At 58.1% G+C, this 24,083-nt stretch overlaps 1 protein-coding gene across 1 annotated transcript in view; it reads right to left on the reverse strand.

The window, feature by feature from the left end:
• Window positions 1-2,220: 2,220 nt before the first annotated feature.
• LOC120390576 (sialic acid-binding Ig-like lectin 12) overlaps window positions 2,221-24,083 on the reverse strand; it is a 45,742-nt gene continuing 23,879 nt past the window's right edge. Inside the window, exons 2-3 of the mRNA XM_039513309.1 lie at window positions 4,396-4,716; window positions 2,221-2,360 (exon numbers count right to left, since the gene is read on the reverse strand). Coding sequence (XP_039369243.1) covers window positions 2,221-2,360; window positions 4,396-4,716 — 461 coding nt within the window. The remainder of the gene's footprint in view (window positions 2,361-4,395; window positions 4,717-24,083) is intronic.

The following is a 24,083-nucleotide window of genomic DNA, read 5'->3' on the forward strand; positions in this document are numbered from 1 at the left end:
CGGCTCTTCGGTGACTGAGGAATGGCCCGATCTACACGCCGAACTCAGGCACCGTGGATTCCCTGTCCCCTGGGCGGTCCTTCCTTCTGCTTTCATGAGAGCAGTAGAGTGTCCTGAGAGAGAGAGACAGAGAGAGATTCTGGGATATGTAAGTGGCTGACACTCAAGATATAGAGATAGACAGAGGGGTGGGTGGGCGAGTAGGTACCTAGGCCTGGTGATAGGTGGGTACATAGGTGGGTGGGTAAGTAGTTAGTTAGTGTCATAAATATAAAGGGAATGGTAATAACCTTATGTATGCAGTAACATAAATCCCTCCTGGCCAGAGGTACAGAATCACTTACCTGTAAGGGGTTAATCAGTTCAATTAACATAGTTGACACCTGACCAGAAGGACCAACAGGAAAAGATACTTTCAAAACTGGGAAGGGGGGAGGTTTTGTTTGTGCTTTTTCTGTTGTTCTCTCTCGGGTCATAGAGAGGGACCAGGCAGAAAAATAAACTCTTCTAAAGCCCGACCTGGAATAAGTATCAAAAATTACAAAAATAGCAAATGAAATGCATTAGATTGTCTTTTGTTTTAGCTTGTGAATTTTCCCAATGCTAAGAGGTAATTTTATCCCTGTTTTGTAACTGGAATGCAGAGTCAGAGCGGAATCCTCTGTGTTTTGAATCTTTTTATTTACCCTGTAAAGTTCTCTTCCATCCTGATTTTACAGAGGTGCTTCTTTTACTTTTTTTCTTGAGAATACAATTCTTCTTTTAAGAACCTGATTGATTTTCAGTGTCCTTAAAAACCAGGGATTTGGTCTGTGCTCATTGGTTTAACCAATTGGTTGGTACATTATTCTCAAACCTCCCCAGGAAAGCGGGTGAAGAGGCTTGGGGGGGATATTTGGGAAGGGGGGGGATAGGGCTCCAAGTGACGCCTCCCTGAATGTTTGTTTAAATCACTTGGTGGTGGCAGCAATACTGCACAAGGACAAGGGAAGGAATTTGTGACTTGGGGAAGTTTTTAACCTAAGCTGGTGGAATATAAGCATAGGGGGTCTTTCATGTGGGTCCCCACATCTGTACCCCAGAGTTCAGAGTGGGGAGGGAAAGCTGACAGCTGGGTAAGTGCATAGATAGATAGGAGGTAGGTGGGTGTGTAGGTGGGTATGTCAGTGGGTGGTTGGGTCAGTGCATTAGTAGCTAGGTGGGGTAGTAGGAAGCTGGCTGGGTCAGTAATTACATAGGTAGGGAGGTGGGTATGTAGGGGGTGGGATGGTAGGTGGGTGGGTGAGTAGGATGGTAAGTTCGTAGGTAGGTAGGTGGGGTGGTAGGGGAGTAGATGGGTGGGTCAGTGGGTTGGGAGCTAGGTGGGTACATAGGTGGGTAGGTATATGGGTAGGGGGGTAGGTCGGTAGGTGGGTCGGTAGCTGAGTTACCGTCTGTAATAGAGCATGGTGAGGTAATAGGCCAGGAAGAATCCAGTCACCACGAAGATGAGTTTGCAGCTGATTTCGATCAATGCCCGAGTGAGGCCACCTGTGGGAGCCAGAACAAGCTGAGGGTTTGGGATAGATCCCTGCAACCCCTGCCCCGAGCAAGCCAGTCCCCAGCCTGGGGCTGAGTCAGAGCTGGCACCCCCTAGAGGGGAAATTCCCAGCCCCCTGAGACAGTCAGTCCCTACTCTGGGGATGGGTCAGAGCTAGCGCCCCCTAGAGGGGATAAGCCCAATACCCCATTCCCTGCCCCCAGAAGAAGCCAATCCCTCACCCTCAGACCAAGTCAGAGCTGGCACCCTCTAGAGGGGAAGGAGACTCACCTGTTTCCGGTGGGCTCAGCAGTAAAATATAGAACCCGTGGGGGTTGGAACCGAGGCAAAAGATCTGATAGCCTCCATCAGCGCTCCCCGTCCAGCTCAGAGTGCTGACGGCCTCGTCCCCCTGGGCCCAGGAGCTGACCTGCAGGCCCCCTCGTGAGCCGTTCCCAGCCAGGGGCTCCCCGTCCACTTGCCACTGGAGCTGGGGCGGGGGCTGGGAGCGCAGGGAGCAGCTGCAGTTGATGCTGGGCCCCTGGCGCTGGCAGGACGAGTTCAGCCCGGTCCCCGGCCGGGGACTGTCTGGGGAGAGCAGGAGACAAAGCAACAGGAGTCAGAGAGAGAAAACCAGGGGCAGGGAGTCCTCTGGGTTAACCCCACTCACAGTCGCTGGAAGGGAGTCCTGTGGGTTAACCTCACTCAGACTCGACAAGCAGCCGGAACTCGTGCCCCTTGGCCTCGGCTCTGCTCCCAACCTCACTCCCCAGACTCAGGGAGTCGCCCTCCCGGGTCTCCAGAGACACAATGTTGCGCTCAGCTCCGAATGGGGCCAGCACTGGAGGAGAGGAACAGGCAGGTTTCCCCCCCCCCCCCCAGAGATCCTCTGCCAAGGAACCGAGATTCAGCCACCTCTGAGGTGGGAAACGGGGGCTGTTTACATGAGGAGCCCTCTCCCAGTGCAGAGACGTAGCAGCTCTGGGGTCGGAGCACAATCCTGGTGACTTTCCATGGCAGCCGGTCTCTGTCTCAGAGACTGGTCCATGACTGATCTCATCCCCACTGGCCAGCACCCCCTAGTGCTGCCCCAGGGTCGGAGGCAGAGGGAACTGGGCCTGCTCCCCCACCACCATCCCCACAGTCCTCAGGCTCTCCCCTCCGGGCATGGAAAAGCCTGGCCCGGCTGAGCCTGGCGCCTGGCCCTGAGCGCAGGCAGAGCGTGACTAGGAGGTGCTTGCTAATTCCCGGGGCTCGCAGCGTTGCCTCTCACCGGGGCGTCCGTTCCTGGTCAGGGTCCCAGTGATGTTGTGGGGCCCGGGCGGGTTTGTAACACAAACCAGACAGGGGGGATCAGGGAGGTTGGACAGCAGTGGGGGGGGGGCCACTAGTGATCCCTGAGCCTAGACATGGCCCCTCGCTGTGAGCTCAGATTGGGGATGGGAAAGTCCCTGAGGTGACACGAGACCCGTGGGGGGGAAGGGAAGCGATAGACCCGACTGAGTCCGACCCAAGAGGCACCCGATGGAACCCAGGGGCCGGGTTAGGGCCGCGCCGGGGAACCAGAACCGTGGGAAATGGAAACCCAAGGGACCCAAACTGGTGGGTCAAAATTGGGCCTAATTGGCAGAGTCACTAACGAGGGGCCAGGCTGCTCCGGGGTACCTGAGCGAGCATCCACAGCCCCACTGTCTGCCGAGTGGCAAGACGTTCAGTGTCCGGCTCCTCAAACGTGTCCTCCCCAGGGTGGGCCAGAGCTGGGGGTCTAAATAACCCTGATCCTGCCCCCACCCCCAACCCAGACACCACCAGGGACATCAAACACCCTCGTCATGGGTCCTTACCTTCCCCCCTCGGTTTGTCTCTCCCAAGCCCGCTTCTTTTGCACTCTGGCTTAGCTGGCCAGGCCTTGGTATTTTGCAGCCTGGCTGCGCCCAGAGAGGCGATGAAAAGCGACACCCGGAACAGCCGGACACTGGTACCATCTGGCCAGGCCTGGCAGGTTCCGTCCATGCTGCCCTCAAAGCCTAGCGGCGCCGAGGCTCAGAGCCTGGGTCCGTTGGGTCGGACTCGCGGGGCTCGGGTTGTGGGTCTCTGATTGCAGCGCGGACGTTTCCTCCGAGGTCTGTGTAGACGTTCGGGGTCGGGCTGGTGTCTGGGGGGCGGGTTCCTGCTAAATCCCCCTCCAGATGAAGGGAACAAGGGTCGTCCTTACACTGATGCCTGATTTGATCCTTCACCTCGCAAAGGCGGCCGCTGATTTCCCCTCTGCCCTGGATCTGCAGCGCGAGGGTCACAGGCCATTTAACGGGGGTTTGCCCTGGGGCAGGGTGGGCCGAGGTCTCTGGGCACCAGTCTGGAGTGTGTTCAGTGCCGGACAGTGACTGGGTCTCGTTAACCCTCTGCCCCATATAGAGCATCCACCGATCCCGGCAGGAAGGGGAGGATGAGGAGACGCGGTGGGACAGCCTGGGGGGATCTCAGGGGGAACTGGGGTGGCTGGTGTGAGGTGGGGAATCCCAGTAAGGCGGGACTGGAATGTGGGGATGGATCCCAGCACAGGAGGCTTCTGGGGGCAGGGCAGGTCAGGGGGCTAGAGAGGATCCCAGAAGAGAAGAACCTGGGGGTGTGGATGGGAGGGCAGAGCCATAGCCAAGGAGGGCTGGAAGGGGTGAAGATTCCAAGGAAGAAGGGGCTGCACGGTGTGGGGTGAACGGGCCTGGAGTAGAATTGGCTGAGGGTGCCTGGTGGGGGTGGGGATCCCAGCACAGGGCTGAGTTGGGGGAGGGGCTGGATGGCAGGGCTGGGAGCCGGGGGGGGCGGTCCCAGCAGAGCGGGCTCAGGGCTGGCGAGGAGGGGCTGGGGGTATCACTCACAGCCGACGTGGAGCCGGACGGTTCTGCGGGTGGAAGGTCCCCGTGGTGGCCTGTAGGTGACGTTGCAGACAAGCTCTTTACCATCGTCCTCCAAGCCGGGCGTGAAGCTGAGCTCGGAGCTGTGGGCCCAGGTGCCTTTCGCCAGCGGGGCTGAGACGTTCCGGGCTGTGTCGCTGAACGGCCCCGTCCAGGTGACTCGAGGAGGGGGCCCGGAGCAGCGCCCAGGGGCCGTGCAGGTCACAGTCACCGGCTCCCCGGCCAGCAGCGTCCCTGGCAGCCCCCGCACCGGCGAGATCTGGATCTCTGGCTCCTCTGTCAGCCCTGAAACACGGGGAGAGGGGAGAGAATCACTCGGGGACACGGGGCCTTTCCCCTCTAGGGGCGCAGCCCTGATCCGGCCCCAGGGCGGGGACTGGCTGGCTCAGGGGGGCTGCTGAGCGGTGTCATAAATGTAGAGGGAAGAGTAACAACTCTCTGTGTGCAGTAGCATCAAATCCCTCTTTGGCAGCTGTACTAAATCGCCTTCCCTGTAAGGGATTCATCAGCTCAAATAACCTAGTTGGCACCTGACCAGAAGGACCAATGAGGAAAGAAGGAACTTTCAAATCTGTGGGGCGGGGATTTGTTTGTTGCTCTCTTTGTTGTTCCCTCTCTGGACAGAGGGAGAGACCGAGCAGGTACAACAGCTCCTGCAAATATACCTGGAACAATAGATCTAAAACCACAGACATTGGAAGTAGGCAAGGAAAGGCGCTAGGTTACCTTCTGGTTTAGCTTGTGAATTTTCCTAGGCTACAGATGTAGTTTGATTCCTGTTTTTGTAACTAGGAAGCTGAGCTAGAGGGGAATCCTCTGTGTTTTACATCTTTTATTTACCCTGTTAGTTTCCTTCCAAACTGATTTTTGCAGGTGTGAATCTTTTTTTATACATATAAATAAAGTTCTTCTTTTAAGACCCTGAATGATTTTCAGTGTCCTGAAGACAGAGTCTGATCTGTGCTCACATTGTAACCAATTGTTTGGTACATTGTTCTCAAGCCTCCACAGGAAAGGGGGTGAAAGGGTTTGGGGGGATATTTTGGGAGGAGAGAGATTCCAAGTTTCCCATCCCTGAATTTTTCTACAAATCACGTGGTGGTGGCAATAATAGCGTCCAAGGACAAGGGAAGGAATTTGTGCCCTGGGGAAGATTTTAACCTCAGCTGGTAGAATATAAGCTTAGGGGGTCTTTCAGGCAGGTCCCCACATCTGTACCCCAGAGCTCAGAGTGGGGGGGACACTCACAAGCGGTGACAGCGGCTGCTTTACCTGGCACAGAGATCGTGAGCGGAGGGTCAGCGCCATCGGAATTGGAGAAGTAAGTGTGATCTAACAGGCCTTTCTCAAAGCTAAAGAAATATTTCCCGGGATCCGTCCGTCGGGCGTCGCTGATTTGCAGGGAGCAGTCGCCGTGCGCTGGATCCCCCGTCAGCCGGAACCGGCCCGGGGTCTTCTGCAACACTCCCCGGCTGTAGGCACTGCTGGCCACGGGACGATCCTGGCCCACAGTAGCAGGCTCCTTGTACCAGTGTCCGTAGAGCTGGGCCGAGGGATTGTCGGTGTAGGACGAGGCTGGGTACGTGAAGGTGCAGGGGACGAGAACGCAGAGACCCTCCTGCACCGACACCGACTGCGGCACCGTCAGGGTAAATCCGGGCAGCTGGGACAGTGACCCTGCAGGGGACAGGGAGGGATCGAAGTGGGGCCCATAGAGAGCAGAGACCCACCCTGAGCTCCCCCCAGACGGGGCCGGCTCCAGGCACCAGCCTGCCAAGCACGGGAGGGGGCGGCACTCGGGGTTTGTTTTTGTTTGGCCCGGCGGCGCTGGGTGGAGGCGGGGCTTATGAGGCGGGGTGCCCTGTTGGGGGGGCGGGGACCTGGGCGACGCGACGCTCGGGGGGCAGGGCTTGGGCGACGCAACGCTCGGAGGGGGGGCGGCGCTCCTTGTTTTTGCTTCAGGCGCCAAAAATGTTAGAGCCGGCCCTGCCCCCAGAGCTCTGCCGGTGCCCCTCACTCCCGACCTGCAGCCCCCTGCGAGTCCAGCCCTGGGTCCCTGAGCATTTCTCACTCCATTTAGTTTCCATCCCTCCCTCCATTGAGCCCCCTGCCCCCGCTCCCTGTCACTCAGCGCCCCCTAGCACCACACTGGGGCATTGGGCTCCCCTCCCCCTCTTGTCCAAATCCTGGGACAGACCTGGCCCTGCTTAGCGCCGGTTCTGCCCTTCCCCCTAAGGCGGGAGCTCCCTTTCCCCGGCATCCTCCTGTGGCATCAGGACTCTGCCCATGGCTGTGGCGTCCGGCTGGGACAGACCTAGAGCCAGACGAGAGTGAGAAGTGTGAGAGCGGAGGCTCTCTGGGGGGCGCAGATCTGCCTGGGGGCCCATCAGTGCTGCTGGGCTCTCCAGGGGGCTGATTTGGGGCTGCTGGCAGCGCAGGGACCTCCCCGCCACAGCAAACCCCAAATCACCAGACGGTCCTGTGAGTGATCCCAGCAGTGGAAGGCCAGTGAGCCCTTACTTCAGCTCAACTCCCCCTCGAGATCTATCAATGTCCTTCACTCCCGACCTGCAGCCCCATCTGAGCCCAGCCCTGAGCCCTTGACCAATTCTCACTCCGTTTAGTTTCCATCAGTCCCTACATCGACCCCCTGCCCCCGCTCCCTGTCACTCAGCGCCCCCTAGCACCGCACTGGGGCACTGGGATCCCCTCCCCCTATGGCCAGTCTCCCTTCCAAGTCGTGGGACAGACCTGGCCCCGCTTAGCGCAGGTTCTGCCCTTCCCCCTGCACTGGGGCTGCAGGTGCTGCTTACTTACCCCTCCAGAGCAGGGCCAGGATCAGGACCCTCAGCGTGGCAGGACCCCCTGCTCTCCAGGAGGGGCCCTGAGGTGGAAGCTTCCTTTCCCCAGCATCACGGTGTGGCGGCAGGGCTCTGCCCATGGCTGGAGCGTTGGGCTGGGACAGACTTAGAGACAGAAGGGGGGTGGGAAGTGTGAGAGCAGAGGCTGTTTGGGGACACAGATCTGCCTGGGGGACCATCAGTGCTGCTGGGCCCTGCATGGGGCTGATCTGGGGCTGCTGACAATGCAGTGACCTCCCCCTCCTCAGAAAATCCCAAATCACCAGATGATCTTGAGAGATCGTGGGCTAAAAAAATCCTTAAATTGGAAAAAAAAAAAAAACCCTGAGATTTTCTTTAAGAATCATGAGAGCGGCCAGAAAATCCTGATCTGGTGACAGAAGATGGTCAGAAGACAGAACTGCTCAGTGCCTGCTTTGATTCAGTGTAAAACAACATGTGTGCAGGCAACCAGTGAAGTTACCATGGACAACAAAGGGGAAAGGCTGCAAATCGGCATCAGTAAAGAACACAGCAGAGATGCTCTGGCCAATTTGAATGAATTCAGATCAGTGGAGCAGGAAGCTGTTCAACCCAGGGGGCTGAAGGAATTAGTCGAAGAAATCTTGGAGCCACTGGCAATAATATTTGCCAACTAATGGATGATAGGAGGGTTCCCAGAAGACGGGGGAAGAGCTAACAGTGTGGCCATCTTTAAAAGGGGGAAAAGGGAGGAGCCGGGGAACTATAGACCAGTCAGCCTGACCTCAACACCTGGATAGCTACTAGAGCAATCTATAAAACCTTCAATTTGTGAGGCCGAAGGGGTGATCACCAGCATGGATTTACCAAGAACAAATCCTGCCAAATCAGCTTCCTTTCCTTCTTTGACGAGGTAACTGGTTGGGAGCTGGGGGAAAGCAGTGGACATAACATACCTGGACTTCAGGAAGGCTTTTGACACAGTCCCACATGACATTCTCATAAGGAAGCTGGAGACGACTTCTGACGGATCTCAAATGTGAACTCTCATTTAAATCAGCTTCTGTACCAGATGACTGGAGGAGAGCGAATGTGACACCAATTTTTAAAAAAGGCTCCAGGGGTGATCCTCGCATTTGAAAGCCAATAAGCCTATCTTCAGTGATGGGCAAACTGGTTGAAATTATAGTAAAGTGAAAGTATAGCAAAGAGCAGAATGATCAGATGCAGAGATTTGTTGGGGAAGACTCAATATGGTTTTTGTAAAGGGAATTCATGGTTCACCAAACTACTAGAATTTTTGGAGGGAGTCAACAGCATGTGGACAAGGGTGACCCAGTCCATGTACTTAGATTTTCAGAAAGCCTTGTACAAGGTTCCTCCCAAAAGGCTCCTAAGCAAAGTGAGCTGTCATGGGATAAGTGGGAAGATCCTCTCCTGGATCAGTGACTGGTTAAAAGATAGCAAACAAAGGACAGGAATAAATGGCTAATTTTCACAGTGGAGAGAGGTGAATAGTGGTGTCCCCAGGGGTCTGTACTGGGACCAGTGCTGTTCAACATGTTCATAAATGATCTGGACAAAGGGGTAACCAGTGAGGTGGAACAATTTGCAGATGATACAAAACTTCTCAAGATAGTTAAGTTTAAAGCTCACCGCAAAGAGCTACAAAGGGATCTCACAAAACTGAGTGACTGGGTAACAAAATGGCAGATGAAATTTGATGTTAATAAATGAAAAGTTATGCACATTGGGAAACATAATCCCAACTATACATATAAAGTGGTGGGGTATAAATTAGCTGTTACCACTCAAGGAAGAGATCTGAGAGTCAGTATGGAGAGTTCTCTGAAAACACCCACTCAATGTGCAGCGGCCATCAAAAGAATTTGTTGGGCATCATTAAGAAAGGGATAGATAATAAGACAGAAAATATCATATTGCCTCAATATAAATCCATGGTAACAATCAAATCTTGAATACTGTGTGCAGTTCTGGAGGCCCCATCTCAAATTGGAACTAGAAAAGATTCAGAAAAGGGCAACAAAAATGATGATGGGTGTGGAACAGCTTTCACAGAAGGAGAGATTAATAACACTGGGACTGTTCAGCTTGGAAAAGAGATGACTAAGGGGGGATATGATAGAGGTCTGTAAAATCCTGACTAGTGTGGAGACAGTAAATAGGGTGGTATAATTTACTCCTTCCCATAACACAAGAACTAGAAGTCCCCAAATGAAATGAATAGGTGGCAGGTTTAAAAGAAATGTAAGGACGTATTTCTTCACACAATGCACAGTGAACTCTGCAGACGGGGGGGGGGGGGGGGCCCTAATGCTGCCCTCTCTGCCCCACAGCTGCATTCTCCCCTCCCCCGCTCAACCCTGCTCCTCCTGCAGCTGGTACTCCCCTTCCTGTCAGTGTTACGGACCCTCCATCCTGTCCCTTCTTATGAGAATGGTGGGGCCCACTCCCTCCTTCCCCTCCTCACATGTGAATTGGGCCACTCACACCTTCCCCCCGTCTTTACCTGTTAAAATGGTACAGGCATCTCACTCCTGCCTCCCCCTCCCCCATCCACTGCAGTGAGCTGGGGGGGTCTCCGCTTGGATCCCCCATTGCCCATGCACCATCCCGTGCCCGAGCAGGGTGGGTCGGGCCCCGTTGCCCAGGGCTGGAGGGGAAGGGGCCGACTCTGAGAGATCCAGACTCCATCCCAGAGCTAGGATAGAACCCAGGAGCCCTGGCTCCCAGCCACCCACCCCTCACTGTAACGCACTGGACCCTGCTCCCCTCCCAGAGCCAGGGACAAGAAAGGAGCCCTGACTCTGAGATCCTCTACACTCCATTCTGGTCCGAGAGGTCTGGATGGACCCCGGTGTCCTGGCTCCCAGCCCCACTGTTATGACCATTCCCCTCCCAGAGTCGGGAATAGAACCCAGGAGTCCTGGCTACCTGCCCCCCGTCCCAGCTCTATCCCTTTATTACTGCTTTTCCCTGTCACACAAAAATATTTTTACACTACCAGCTCACACCTCGTATCGTCCTGTACATGCTGCAGACGCTAATCACTCACCCTGAGCTGAGATGCAGCCGCCTCCAGGCAGGGCAGCTGGGGAACAGCCACACAGTGACAGTGTCCAGGGGTTGCTCACCCAGAGCTGAGATGCAGCCGTCTCTGGGGCGGGGCGGCTGGGAACAGCGCACTGGAACAGCAGATACCCGGTTAGGATGGCTAGTGAATCCCGACTCCAATGGGAAGAGCCGGGTGCGTGAGGATACCTGACTGGCAGAGAGCGAGTGCGAGTGTCAGGGCGAGGGCTGTGGAGAGATGTGAGATTTCAAGACAGGAAGGGGAAGTCAGGGTGTGAATCTGGCCCTAGAACGTCCTACAGAAGCCTGTTCCAGTAGCTGCAGATCTCAATGCCATCAACGCAAGCGGGAGATTGTCCCAGATTCAGGCAGCTCCCGCGCACAGCTGGCTTCCAGCCCCACTGCGTGGTGGGACGTACTGGCTGGGGGGGGACTGGCTGGGAGGGTAATGGGGCACAGGGCCCTTCCCCTCTATGGGGCGCTGGCTCCAATCTGCCCCAGGGTGAGTTTGACGCTCTGTATCTCAGGGGAACAACCTACACCCCCATTTTTATCGTTAGAAAATGACTGTGTGTATCCAATGCAAAGTTTGTCATTTCGGGTGTCTTCAGAAGGCTTGTGAGGCACTGAGCATTGCTGTTGTAGTAACTGTTCTTACAGTAATGTTCATAGAAAAGGGGCATCCGAAGAAGTGAGCTGTAGCCCACAAAAGCTTACGCTGAAATAAATTTGTGAAATCTTTCTAAAATCCAAAAAATACTGTGATTAGTTTTTTATGAAACTTTTATTTTAAAAAAAGCCTGTGACAAAGTTGTTGGGTTTTTTTTTAGTGATTTGCATAAATACTGTCTGTGCCTCAGTTTCCCTGTGTGGTGAGTGTGTAATGAGGTGGTGGGAGAGGGGGGGTTGTGGTTGCAGAGGGCCAGATGTGACCTCGCCTAACAGCCCAGACATCGGCCTGGACACTGTAGAACTTACCAACCCGTGAGCCGGAGGCCCAGCCCATCGTGGGAGCCAGTCTGTTCTGGCCCATGGGAGGACAAAGGGCAGAGGAGAGAGGGCCCCAGAAGGCAGCCGATTCTGGCCAATCAGGGAACAAAGGACGGAAGAGAGGGGACTCAGGTGACCTGTTTGCCCAGGAACAAAGACAAAGGGTGGAGGAGGGGCTGTGGGGGAGGAGATATGGGGGGCTCGGCTGGAAGGAGGTCGCTTCTGGACTGGGGACAAAGAGGGGCCTGAGCTACCTGGATGGAGGCAAATCCCGTTGGATGGTGCTGAGACTGGCCAGGCCTGAGGGCCCTGAGAACTGCCTGTGCTGGGTTCAGATGTTCAATAAACCTCCTGTGTTGTGCTGGCTGAGAGACACTGCAGGGTAGAGATCAGGGGTGTTGCTCCGTCTGTAGGTGGAGGCTGTGGGGGTGCAGAGCGAGGAGACTCCCTGAGGGGGCCCACAGCAAGATACAGTCGGGTTGAAGGTTCAGGAAGTGCGGCTCCGGGAGGTGCTGGAGCCCAGGTCTTAACCCCCCAGAGTGAGTGTGACCCCGAGAAGGGCTGTCACAATGAAGGGGGGGTCCTCTCAGGGACCATACGGAGCCAAGAGAGCCTGGGGCCTGGAGTCTGTGACATAACTCAGATCTGCTGTAATAGATTTACTACAAGAAATAAAACATAATTAGCATTATTATATAAAATATAGCTGTAGACGAGCAGACTCACCCCTGCAGCGCCTCCTGCTGGTGACTTTGGGAATTAGCTCGTTCCAGCTCCGGAGCACCTTCTGCAGGCTGGTGATCCGCCTGTCCTCTGGCCCCTGTGCCCTCCCTGGACCTGGTGCCCTTTCACATGGGGTGCTGCCCCCTGGCAGTAACTCCCTCAGTCTCAGGGTCTCCCCTCCCCAGGGAACCCCCACCCACTATCCCCACCTTGCCTCAGTATCAGGCTACTGCCAGTCATTGTCTAGCCCCAAGCCCTGGGGCAGGCTGCAGTATCAGCCACTCATCACTGGCAAGGAGGGTCTGGACCTGCTGCCTGTGCCTACCCCTGGGCTGCCCTCTGCAACCCCCAGTACCTGTTAGCCCAGTGCTAGGCCGCAGCCTGGGGCTTTCCAGGTTGGAGCTCCCCAGCCCAGCTCCTCTGCCTTTCCCCAGCCCTGCTTCACTCAGGTACCTTGTGTCCAGCTCCCTGCAGCCAGGCCCTTCTCCCTCTATAGATGGAGAGAAACTGACTGGACTTATGGCTTCCCTGCCTTCTTATAAGGCCCTGTTGCTCAGTTTGAGGCGTAGCCCCAGCTGCAGCCACTTCCCCAATCAGCCCAGCCTAAAGGCTGCTTTCTCCAGCCACAACCCCATCCCAGGGCTGTTTTTAACCCCTTCAGACCAGGAGCAGGGGTTCCCCTGCTACCGGGAGCGCTCTGTCTGCTTGGGCTGCCCTGCTGGCTGGAGTGCTCCCCCTTCTCTGGCTACCTTGCTGGCTGGAGCTCCAGCACTACAACTACCACCTGTGGGGGGTCCTTCCTGCCTGGCCACCAGGGCTGCTGGAGGAGGAGCTGCTGCTGCTGCTGCTGGAGCTGTGTTTGTCCTGGGGAGCTGCTGGAGCCTGGAGTAGGAGGAGGAAAGGGACTGAGAAGGCCACCGGCTGCTGGGGAGCACACAGGACTCTGAAGACCACTGTGGAGGGGGCCACCAAAGACTGAGTAACTCTCTAACTGTGCTCTAGTGGTGGGGGTTTAGACTGTGTTTGTGGGGGCACAGGGGGTGTGGCGTGGAGCCTGCCCCCTGGTCCATCTGTGTGTCCCCCCCAACCCCCACCACCACCACTGCCCCCTCCACCACCCCCGCAGGCTGCTTACCATCTGCCTCTGCCCCTGTCTCTGGGACTCAGCTGCTCGCCTGGCCTGCCACACCCTATTGCCACCGTTTGGGCCTCCAGCAGCAGCCAGCCAGCCATTGCCTGTGCACAAGTGCTTATGGGTGCACGCACCCCCCCCTTCCCCTGGACTGGCCCCTTCCCCACTGCCACAGGCCCCCTAGCCTTGCCCCTTGTTGCCTGCCCCGTTTGCCCCTTGTAGCCTTCCCCCCTCCCGCCCCGCCCAGCTTCAGTTTGTTTGCCAGCCCCGCCCGTCTCCCTTTGCAGCTTTGTTTGTCCCGCCCCGGCCCTGAAGCCAGCCCCTTGGTCCCTCTGGCCCACTCCCAGCCTGGTTGCTCCCCTCCCTCCGCGGCCCCCTCCCCCTGATTAGCCCCTCCCCTCGTGCGCCCATAGTCCCATCAGTGCGCTTGTGCCTCTCCCCTGTTTGAGTTGCCCCTCTTGCACTGCACCCCATTGCTCTTGTTTCCCCCAGTGCAGCTAGAGGAGCCAGATTTCAATCTCGTGTCGGTGACTAACCCCCCAAGTCCTTCGTAGTCCCGTATCTGCCCCCTCCCCCCATTTTGGCACCCTCCTCCCTGCCCACAGCCTAGCAGGGAGGAGTGGGTGACCTGTTCTTCCTCCCCGCCCCCTTTCTCCGGTGTTTGCCCTCCCTCCCGACTCATCGTGGCGGGAGGCGCGGCGGGTGGGATTCCCAGGACAACGCCCGTCCCCTCTCCCCCGCCTGCTTCCCCCAAAAAACGCCCGGTCTCGACCTCAACCGCCACTGCCGGACCACCTACCACCGTTCCCGCTGAGGAGCCGGCAGCAGCGACCGACGGGGTGCCCTCTGCTGCTGCCACGTCCCTCGCCCCTTCCGCCTCTGGGGGAGCCCCCCCAGCCGGCAGAAAGGGCCAGGGCAAGAAGAAGGGAAAAGGCCCCGCTAGGAAGACAAAGCCCTCCATGGCGGAGCCTGCCACCGCTGCCGCGGCCCCGCCACTGGCCGCGGCGTCCCTCCCCGCTGTCCCCTCCACCAGCTCTGCGGTGCCTCCTCGGCCCCAGAGCGTACGCCCCTGGTGCGGCGGCCCCCCCGCGTGCCGCTACATCATCTCTCCCGACCGCCGCCTCCGCTACCATCTACAGCGGCTGGGGCCCCTTCCCCACCTTGACCCGGAAGCACGGCGTCCGCTGCCTCCTGGTTCCCGCCTCGCCCCACGTGGAGACCTACGTGCGGGCGTTGGCGAGGGTGGTGGGGCCCACGGCCATCGTGGCGGCCTTCAAAATGTACGGCAAGGTGGTCTTCTTCCTTGCCTCGGAGGCCATCGCACAGGAGGCGGTGGAGCAGGTCCTGGCGGTGGGGGGCGTGTTTGTCCCCCTGGAGCCGCTGGAGGACCTGTGTGTCCGTGTTGTTCTGACCTCTGTTCCTCCTTTCCTTCCCATTGCCGCCCTGTTACCCGCCCTCTTGACCCTAGGGAAGCCCATTTCCATTGTGAGCCCTCTTCCCTTGGGCTGCAAGGACCCCGCCCTCCGTCACGTCCTCTCGTTCCGCCGGCAGGTGCAGCTTCAACTGCCGCCGGCGGCGCGTGGCGGAGAGGCGCTCGAGGGGTCTTTCCTGGTTCCCTATCAGGGGGCCCAGTACCGGGTGCACTACTCCACGGGGGAGGCCCGGTGTTACCTCTGCTGGGCGATGGGGCACGTTCGGAGGGACTGCCCCTTGGCCCGGCACGGGGGAGCGCCCGGGACCCCCGAGCCCCGGCAGGGTGCCGGCCCCGTCGTCGCCGGCGCCCCTGGCCGCCCGGTGCCCAGAGTCACCCCTCCTCCTCCTCAGCCCATCATTGCTCCCGCTCGGGCCTCAGGGGTCCGTCCTCCAGTGCGCCCAGCCGAGCGGGAGAGCCCTGCCTCTGCTGCTTGCACTCTGGCGGGGCCTGTGGAGGAGGGTGCGGCAGTGGTACTGCCGGGCGTGGGAGAGGGCTCTCCCCAGGGGGACTCTTCCCTCTCTCCTGCTGTCCCCCCAGTGCCTCTCCAAGCCCCCGAACAGGCATCCTTGCCCCCCAATCCAACCCCTGTCGACCAGCCCGAAGATGATGCCATGGAGGGCTGGACCCGGGTACAGGGTAAGCGGAGCAAGCGGAAGGCTCGGGCTCCGCCCGTGCCACCTGAGGCGGAAACCCCCCGCAAGACCAGAAAGGGGGCCGCCAACACCGAGCCTTCCGCCGTGCCCCAGGAGTTGACCCATCTGCCGATGACGGCTAGGGCAGACGTGGCAGCACCGGGGGGTACCACTATCCCCCCTCCGCAGTCCCCCCCTGCGGAGGCCTCCGCTGCGGCCCCTCCTGTTCCCTTGCCGCCTGTACCCCCTGCACTACCCGAGGTGAGCGTTGCCTCGGGCGCGAGTGGGGAGGACCCCGGGGTGGGGGGAGGTGAGTTCCCCTCCATCTTTGCGGAGATCGAGGCCCTGGGTCTGACCCCAGTCACCCCGGGGGAGGATGACCCTCTGCCAACGGGCCTCGACCTGGCCGACCTCACCCCAGCTCCCCCTTCCCCGTGCTCCACCATCCCTCCTGCTACGTCCGCTCCCGCCTCCGCAGGTCCCCTGGACTCCTCGACCTGCCCGGCTATGGATGGCAACCTGCTGCTGGCCGCCGAGCCTGTTGAGGCGACGGCCGGTGCCTCGTGGCCAGGAGACAAGCCACTGGGGGTGTCCCTCGGTGGTGTGGGGCAATCGAGTTCCTTCCCGGGTGGGGGCCCCCCTGAGGGTTCCACATCTCCCCGTGCCGAGGCTGCTCTGCCTGCCATTGAGCCCGAGCCCGGTGTCACTGGGGACCCCCTCCCTACCCCTCAAACCCCCGTGCCTGGCCACGAGGAGCCGCTTACCGATGGTCCTGCTCCTGCGGCCCGGGGTCCCATCTCTGTCCCTCCCCCCAACACTGCTTCTGACCCCAGCCCCGCCCCCTCCACCTCCTGCGATGTTATTGCCGCCCCTGGGGCTGTCTCCTTCCCTTTCCCGGAGGATGACTCCCGGGGAGCGGCCTTTGGTTTCCACAGTCCTGACCCACTAGGGGTTGCACTCTTCCCTCCGCCGCTCCCCACTGAGCCAAGGTCCGGGGCGGACCAGGTGGCGCCGGTCCATCGGGCGCCACGTCGTGGGTCCGCTCCTTGTTTACCCATCCCAGCGGGCCACGGGGCTGCACCAGAGGCCCCACCGTTGGACCCCCAGAGGCCAGTGACCCCGCCTCCCCATACACTGCGAGAGGAGTTGCGTGAGTTCTTGGAGGACGTCCGGGGCTCCCGCAACAAGGTCGTGCTTGCTCTCCAGCGCTGGGGGGACTTCCATCGGATCCTCCTGGCCACGCTGGCCCTAATAGGGGAGGGCAAGGGGACCGGGAAGCAGAATGTCGCAGCTTACCACTGGGCGCGCGGCTTCCGTGACTCCCTGCTCGCCTTCGGGGTGGGCCACGGTTTGCTGCACGGCGCAATGGGGGCCGTGAGCGCCCCTGCTGACGTGGATCCCCCCCAGCCCTCCTCATGGCAGTCATCACCTTTGCCACACTAAACACCCGGAGCTGTAGAGTGGGTTTCCGCAGGAGCCAGGTGCTCTCCTTCCTTCGGGAGGGGGGTACTCCGTGGTTTTCCTGCAGGAGACCCACACGGATCCGGCCGCCGAAGCTAGCTGGCGGCTGGAGTGGGGGGACGGGGTCTACTTCAGCCATCTCACCACCCGTCAGGCTGGAGTGGCTACCCTGTTCTCCCCCGACCTATGGCCAGAGGTGCTGGGGGTCGCCGAGGCTGTGCCGGGCCGCCTGCTGCACCTCCGGGTCCGCATGGCAGGGCTTGTGGTCAACCTCATCAACGTCTATGCCCCGCCATCGGCCCCGGAGCGGCTGCAGTTCTATCGGCAGGCGTTCGCCTTCCTCGGCTCCCTGGATCCTTGCGAGTGCCTGGTCCTGGGTGGGGACTTTAACACCGTCCTCAAGGAGCAGGACCGCTCAGGGACCGAGCAGAGCCCGGCCGCCGCTGACGTCCTCAGGGAGATCGTCGCCCATCACTCCCTGGTGGACGTCTGGCGCGACCACCACCCGGACGATGCCTCCACGTACACCTATGTCCGGGTGGAAGCCCATCGGTCGTGCCACTCTCGGTTGGACCGCATCTATCTGTCCCGGTTCCATCTCTCACGGGCCCAGTCCTCCAGCATCCGGGCAGCCCCTTTTTCGGACCACCACCTCGTCACCGTGACAGCCTCTCTCTGCGCGGAGAGGCCGGGGCCGGCCTATTGGCACTTCAACAACAGCTTGCTGGAGGATGGGGGCTTCGTGGCGTCCTTCCGGGAGTTCTGGCTGGCCTGGCGAGGGCAGCGGCACGCCTTTCCCTCGGCACGGCGGTGGTGGGATGTGGGGAAGGTGCGCGCCCGGCTCTTCTGCCATGACTACACCCGGGGCGCCAGCCGACGGAGGGATGCGGCGATAGGGCAGTTGGAGCGGGAGGTATTAGAGCTGGATAGGCGTCTGGCCGCCAGCCCCGAGGATCCATCCCTTTGCGGAGCGTGCCGGGAGAAGCGGGAGGAGCTCCGGGTCCTGGAAGACCATCGGGCCCGGGGCGCCTTCGTTCGATCCCGCATCCGCCTCCTTCGGGAGATGGTTCGCGGCTCCCGCTTCTTTTACGCCCTGGAGAAACAGAGGGGGGCCAAAAAGCACATCACCTGCCTCCTGGTGGAGGACGGCTTCCCCCTCACGGATCCGGCGGAGATGTGCGAGAGGGCCCGGACCTTCTACGCGCGCCTTTTCTCCCCGGATCCGACCCATCCTGCCGCTTGTAAAGTGCTCTGGGACGGACTCCCGACGGTCAGCGCGGGCGACCGGGACCGGCTAGAGCTGCCTCTCACTCTGGCCGAGTTCTCGGAAGACCTCCACCACATGCCCACCAATAAATCCCCGGGCATGGACGGGCTGACCGTGGAGTTCTACCGCGTGTTCTGAGACGTCCTCGGCCCAGACCTAGTCACCGTCTGGGCCGAGTCCTTGCGGGGCGGGGTCCTCCCTCTCTCGTGCAGGCGAGCCGTGCTCGCTTTATTGCCGAAGAGGGGGGACCTCCGCGATTTACGGAATTGGCGTCCCATCTCGCTCTTCAGCACGGACTATAAAATCGTTGCGAAGGCCATTTCGATTCGGCTAGGGTCCATGCTGGCGGACGTGGTCCACCCAGACCAGACCTACACCGTCCCGGCCCGCACGATCTTTGATAACTTGTATCTGGTCCGGGACCTTCTGGAATTAGGGTGTAGGGATGGTCTGTTGTTCGCCCTCCTGTCCCTGGATCAGGAGAAGGCGTTCGACAGGGTGGACCACGGGTATCTCCTGGGCACTCTGCAGACGTTAGGCTTCGGACCCCAGTTTGTGGGTTTTCTCCAGGTGCTGTACGCTTCCGCAGAGTGTCTGGTCAGGCTCAACTGGACCCTGACCGAGCCGGTCAGCTTCGGGCGGGGAGTGCGGCAGGGGTGCCCCCTCTCGGGCCAGCTGTATGCCCTGGCGATCGAGCCCTTCCTCTGTCTCCTCCGCAGGAGGTTGACGGGGTTGGTGCCGGGAGCGGAGCTGCGGCTGGTCCTGTCGGCGTACGCCGACGATGTGCTCCTCGTGGTCCAGGACCCGGGCGACTTGGCGCGGGTGGAGGCTTGCCAGGCCGTGTACTCGGCGGCCTCCTCCGCCCGGGTCAACTGGGCCAAGAGCTCTGGCCTGGTGGTCGGGGACGGGTGGCAGGCGAGCTCCCTCCCACCCGCGCTTCAGGCCATCCGGTGGAGCGCGGGTCCGCTGCTCTATCTCGGCGTTTACCTTTCTGCCACGCATCCGTCTCCGCCGGAGAACTGGCAAGGTTTGCAGGGCAGGGTGGCGGAGCGGCTCCGGAAATGGACAGGACTCCTCCGGTGCCTTTCCCTCCGAGGGAGGGCACTGGTGCTCAATCAAATGGTCCTGTCCATGCTCTGGTACCGGCTCAACACCCTGGTCCCGGCCCCGGTGTTCCTGACCGACCTCCGGAGGGTGGTGCTGGAGTTCTTTTGGCCAGGACTGCACTGGGTCCCTGCAGGGGTACTCCACCTACCCCTGGAGGAGGGCGGGCAGGGCCTGAAGTGCCTCCGCACTCAGGTCCACGTCTTCCGCCTCCAGGCACTGCAGAGGCTCCTTTATGATGCGGGTAGTCCGGCGTGGAGAGCCCTGGCGCACGCCTTCCTGCGCCGCTTCCGAGGGCTCCGATACAACCGGCAGCTCCTTTATCTCGATCCGAGGGGTCTTCCGCGAGACCTCTCTGGGCTGCGGGTCTTCTACCAGGACCTCCTCCGGACCTGGAAGCTGTTCTCTGTGACCAGGTCCGTGGCGGCCACCGAGGGGGCAGATATCCTCGCGGAGCCCCTGCTACACAACCCCCAGCTCCGTGTGCAGGTGGCAGAGTCCCCCGCGGTGCACCAGAGGTTGGTCCTGGCAGACGCCACCAGGGTCGGAGACCTCCTGGACTACGACCGGGGTGACTGGCTGGATCCCCTGATGCTCGCTCGGCGGATGGGGCTCTCCAGACCTTGTACTCCCCGGCGCGTACTACAGGAGGTGAAGGCCGCTTTGCCGCCCGCTGCTCGGGCTTACCTCGACTGGGTCTTGCGTGAGGGCACGCCCCGTCCTCCCCCCACCCCGAGCCCTCCGGACCTCTTCATCGGGCCCCTGCCCCGTGGACCCAAATGGCCCCCCCGCCCCTTCACCGCAAGCCGGCTGCACGATCTGCAGCCGGTCCGTTTCCAAACCGCACCAAGGAAGCATCTCTATGCGCTCGTGTTCCACACCCTTCACTTCCTCACCCTCGTGTCCCGCCCTGACACCAAGTGACGGGACCTCTTGCCACCTCTGGATGGTGAGGAGCCCTGGTGGGCCAGCCTGTACTCTACCCTGGTCCCGAGGCCCGTCGGGGACATCAGTTGGCGGCTCCTCCACGGGGCCGTGAGCACGGGCGTGTACTTGGCGCGGTTCACCCCTGTCCCAGACACCTGCCCCTTCTGCGGCATGAGGGAGACACTGGCGCACGTTTACGTAGAGTGCGCCAGGTTGCAGCCCCTATACCGGCTCCTCACCAACCTCCTGTTGCGTTTCTGGCTGCACTTTTCCCCCACCTGCTTCTCCACGCACTCCCTATCCGTGGCCCCATGAAGTCGCAGGACCTCCTGGTCAACCTCCTCCTCGCCCTGGCTAAAATGGCCATCTACGTGACCAGGGAGAGGCGGTTGGCCAGTGGAGATTCCTGCGACTGTGGGGCTTGTTTCCGATCCTTAGTCCGTTCACGTCTCCAGGCGGAGTTCCTCTGGGCGGCATCCGCTGGCTCCCTTGACACCTTCGAGGAGCAGTGGGCGCTGTCCGGGGTTCTCTGCTCGGTGTCCCCGTCAGGCTCCCTTCTCATGACCCTTTGACCGCACTCCTGTCCCTGTTCTTTTATTAGTTGTCCCCCGCAATTAGTGGGTTTCTGAGGCCCTGTGGAACCTCCCTTTAGGCTGGAGCGGGGGATCCGTTAGCATGTACAGAGCCCGCTCCGTTTCCCGGAAACCCAATAGATACATATCCTAAAATAATAGTCAATGTATGTATCTATCCAATGTATGTGTGTGCGCACTGTCTATATGTACTCTCTCTCTCTCTCTCTGTATATATATGTGTGTGTGTGTGTACATGTATGTACAGTACAGAGCCATTTACGCACGACCCGTTTATGCGCAAATCCACTTAACACGCGGTAGTGTTAGGTAAAAAGCAAGTCCTACTCACCTCTCCAGCACCCGAGTTTGTGCGGAGTTGGTATGGGACTCAGAAATCTGTCAGAGACCAGACAACAATTCGTTGATCAACGGGCTCACACCATCCTTAGCTTAAAAGAAGAGCTTCGGAGTAAGTGTGGCAAGTTTATTAGGAGTGAGCATCAATGTTTATACACAGAAGTAAACAAAGTGATTAACAGATAATAATGGTCATGCATAATCAATCAAGATTCTACAGGACAAAACAGGTTAAAATGTAAATTGGAGAAGACAAAGGAGGAGATGGCTACTTATTGCTACTTATTGGGAGGGGAGGGGTCATGAGTAGTTCGCAGGTCAAAGCTTTTTGATTAAAAGTTTCAGACAGAGACATGAAGTCTGAGTTAAGTTTCAGTTCATAAAAAGTTCAGACTCAACATTCCTCCATTTGTAGCTTTGGGATAACTATTTACCAAAAGCTACACTCCATTTTAAGGAGCCAAGGGCCGCTTGGCAATTTCAGCCTGGGCCAACTCGAAGAGAGTAAGGCCTTTGGCTGAAGTAGAAAAAGAATAAACTGACCCACATGAGTTTATGAGGGAGGGGACACACTGAATACAGCAACACAGTATTATAAGGATTACTATGGCTAACAACACCCACCAAGAGTTTTTTAACCCACCCAAATCCAGGCAACCAATTCCATAAGGCTCCCCACCAATCATAAGGTGGCTGGCCAGAGGAGTAGTTCTTAGCCATTTCCCTTAGATGTTTGGTACGTTGAAAAGTGTCAGGATAGGTGTCGTTTACAAAAACACAGCATTCTTCATTTATGAGGGCGCAAGTTCCTCCTTGGGCTGCTAACATTATGTCTAAAGCCATTCGGTTTTGCAAAGCTAACTGGCGCAGCTGGGACATTTCCCCGGCCTGATTCTCAAATAGGGTCGCAGTCTCATTGGTTAAAGATTCTAGTAGTCCCTGTAGACGGATGACACCACCCCTCAAGCTAATAAGACCAGCCCACCGCTGCCACGACAAACCATCACGGATATTAATATCTCTGAAGGTTTCACGGATGTTACGAACGTGGGGAAAATGCGGGTGAGGAGATGCAAGAAGGCGGTGTGAGCCACGCTAAATAACATGACCCTGCCCAATCAGGGGAGAGAAAGTAATAAGCTTTGGGCCCGCACACCCAGTATGTTCCATACATTGCGTTTCGGGTATTCCATTTCTCAAAGTAGGAGGTAACCCACCACCCGTTGGACCACTGTTCCCCTGGTAATGCAGAGGGGTCGTTGTGCGAACCGCAGAGGCACAATTTGGTAGTGGTGTTTTCAAAGTGCAGTGTAGTACTGTTTGAGCAGTTGTAGAAGGCAATCGTATATCCCTTAGCAATTAGTTGGACACCCTCGTGATCTGAGCAGGGTTTCTTAAAAGCTGACTCTGAAGGCTTGTGAGGGATCCACATATGGGATAAGTGGGATGCGCAAGGCTTGAAGCCAAGGTTTTTACTAAAGGCGGTGCCATTAAAATACATGTTGTATTTACTGGTTCCCACAAAAGTTGACCCTTTTTCTTTAACAAAACACAGTGATCCTGTCTGATTTGTTACCCTGAGATATCTGTTAATTGGCACTCCTGTTTTGTCCCATGTAAGATTGTGTTGGACTGGATCTTTTATTCTAGCCGGTGGCATCCAAGTCATATTAGCAGTGGTCAGGGGAATGGGTGTGAAGGGGAGTCCCTGTTCTGCATTTACTGGAAATTGAGTACATACCGAGCAATTACTTCTATTTCCTAAAATACGAGTTTTAACCTCGTGGGAATATCTAATAAAAGCATTATCTTCATAAGCAGAAAATAAACTAAAAAGGCATAATAAAAACATACAGTTGTCAGAATAAAAGGTCCTCTCCTTTTTTTCGAGTCAATTTAAGTCTGATGTCTGAAAGAGGTAAGCTGGTCCACTGGTCAGAGGCAGTGTCCTCGGTGGTGGCAAGAGCTGCTGGTCCGTCACTGTGGTCCACTACGGCTGGCTTGACGTGGGAGTGGTGGATCCAGGATTTGCGTCCTTCCAGGAACACTGCAGTCTGGGTTGTTAAAAGAACCTGGTGGGGTCCAGTTAACCTCGGCTGGAGGCGTCGCCACGAACGAACTTTTGGCCCAGACGAAGTCCCTGGTTGGAGCAGGTGGATCTGTTCTTCCAGCGGCACGGTCTGGGAAAACTGTGAGGCTTTCCAACGGGTACGGAGGCGAGCCTGTAGGGAGAGAAACTGGCACGCGGTCATATGATCCCCTCCCAATAGTGAAACATCAGCACGTGGTAGTGCCCCGCCTTTGAAAGGGGGGTGTCCATAGAGCAGTTCAAAGGGGGATAATCCCAATACATGGGTTGGGCGAGTACAAAGGTGAAACAGGACCAAGGGAAGTACCTGAGGCCACTTTAACCCTGTTTCCTGACAGTATTTAGCCAATGTAAGCTTAAGCTCCTATTCATACGCTCAACTTTCCCGCTAGACTGGGGTGGTAGGGTGTATGAAAGGAGTGTGAAATGCCCAGTCCTTGTTCTAAACGGCCAAGGACATTACCAGTAAAGTGGGGTCCATGATCTGAATCAAGTATGAGAGGATGCCAAACGGGTACAATGTCTCTAAGGAGGATCTTCGCCACTGTGGCAGCAGTACAATTAGCAGTAGGAAAAGCTTCGACCCATGAAGTCAGAGGGCAAACCAAAACAAGGAGGTGCTTTTTCCCAAAAGCCTTTGGCATATCTGCAAAGTCAATTTGAAGATGTTGAAATGGGGCAGCAGGCGGAGGTCTTCCACCCTTAATTTTGTTAAGAGGCGGAGCAGGTCCATTTCGCTGACATGTGCTGCATGCTTTCACTATTGACAGGCAGTAGGTTTGAATGCCTGGAGCATACCAAAAGCGAGCAATGGTGTCCACAAGGGCGTGCATGCCGTAGTGACCCCCCTTATCATGGTGCCAGCGAACTGCCACGGGGTATGTGGAGCGAGGGAGGCAGGCTCGGCCATCCGGCATAAGCCAGGTCCCTTTGACCAGAGTGGCTCCAAGGCTCTCCCACGACTGTAGTTCAGCAGCGGGTACCGGTACGGGGTGCGGTGGAGGAG

Source organism: Mauremys reevesii, linkage group 24 (genome assembly GCF_016161935.1).
Source record: "Mauremys reevesii isolate NIE-2019 linkage group 24, ASM1616193v1, whole genome shotgun sequence".
Classification (NCBI taxonomy): domain Eukaryota; kingdom Metazoa; phylum Chordata; order Testudines; family Geoemydidae; genus Mauremys; species Mauremys reevesii.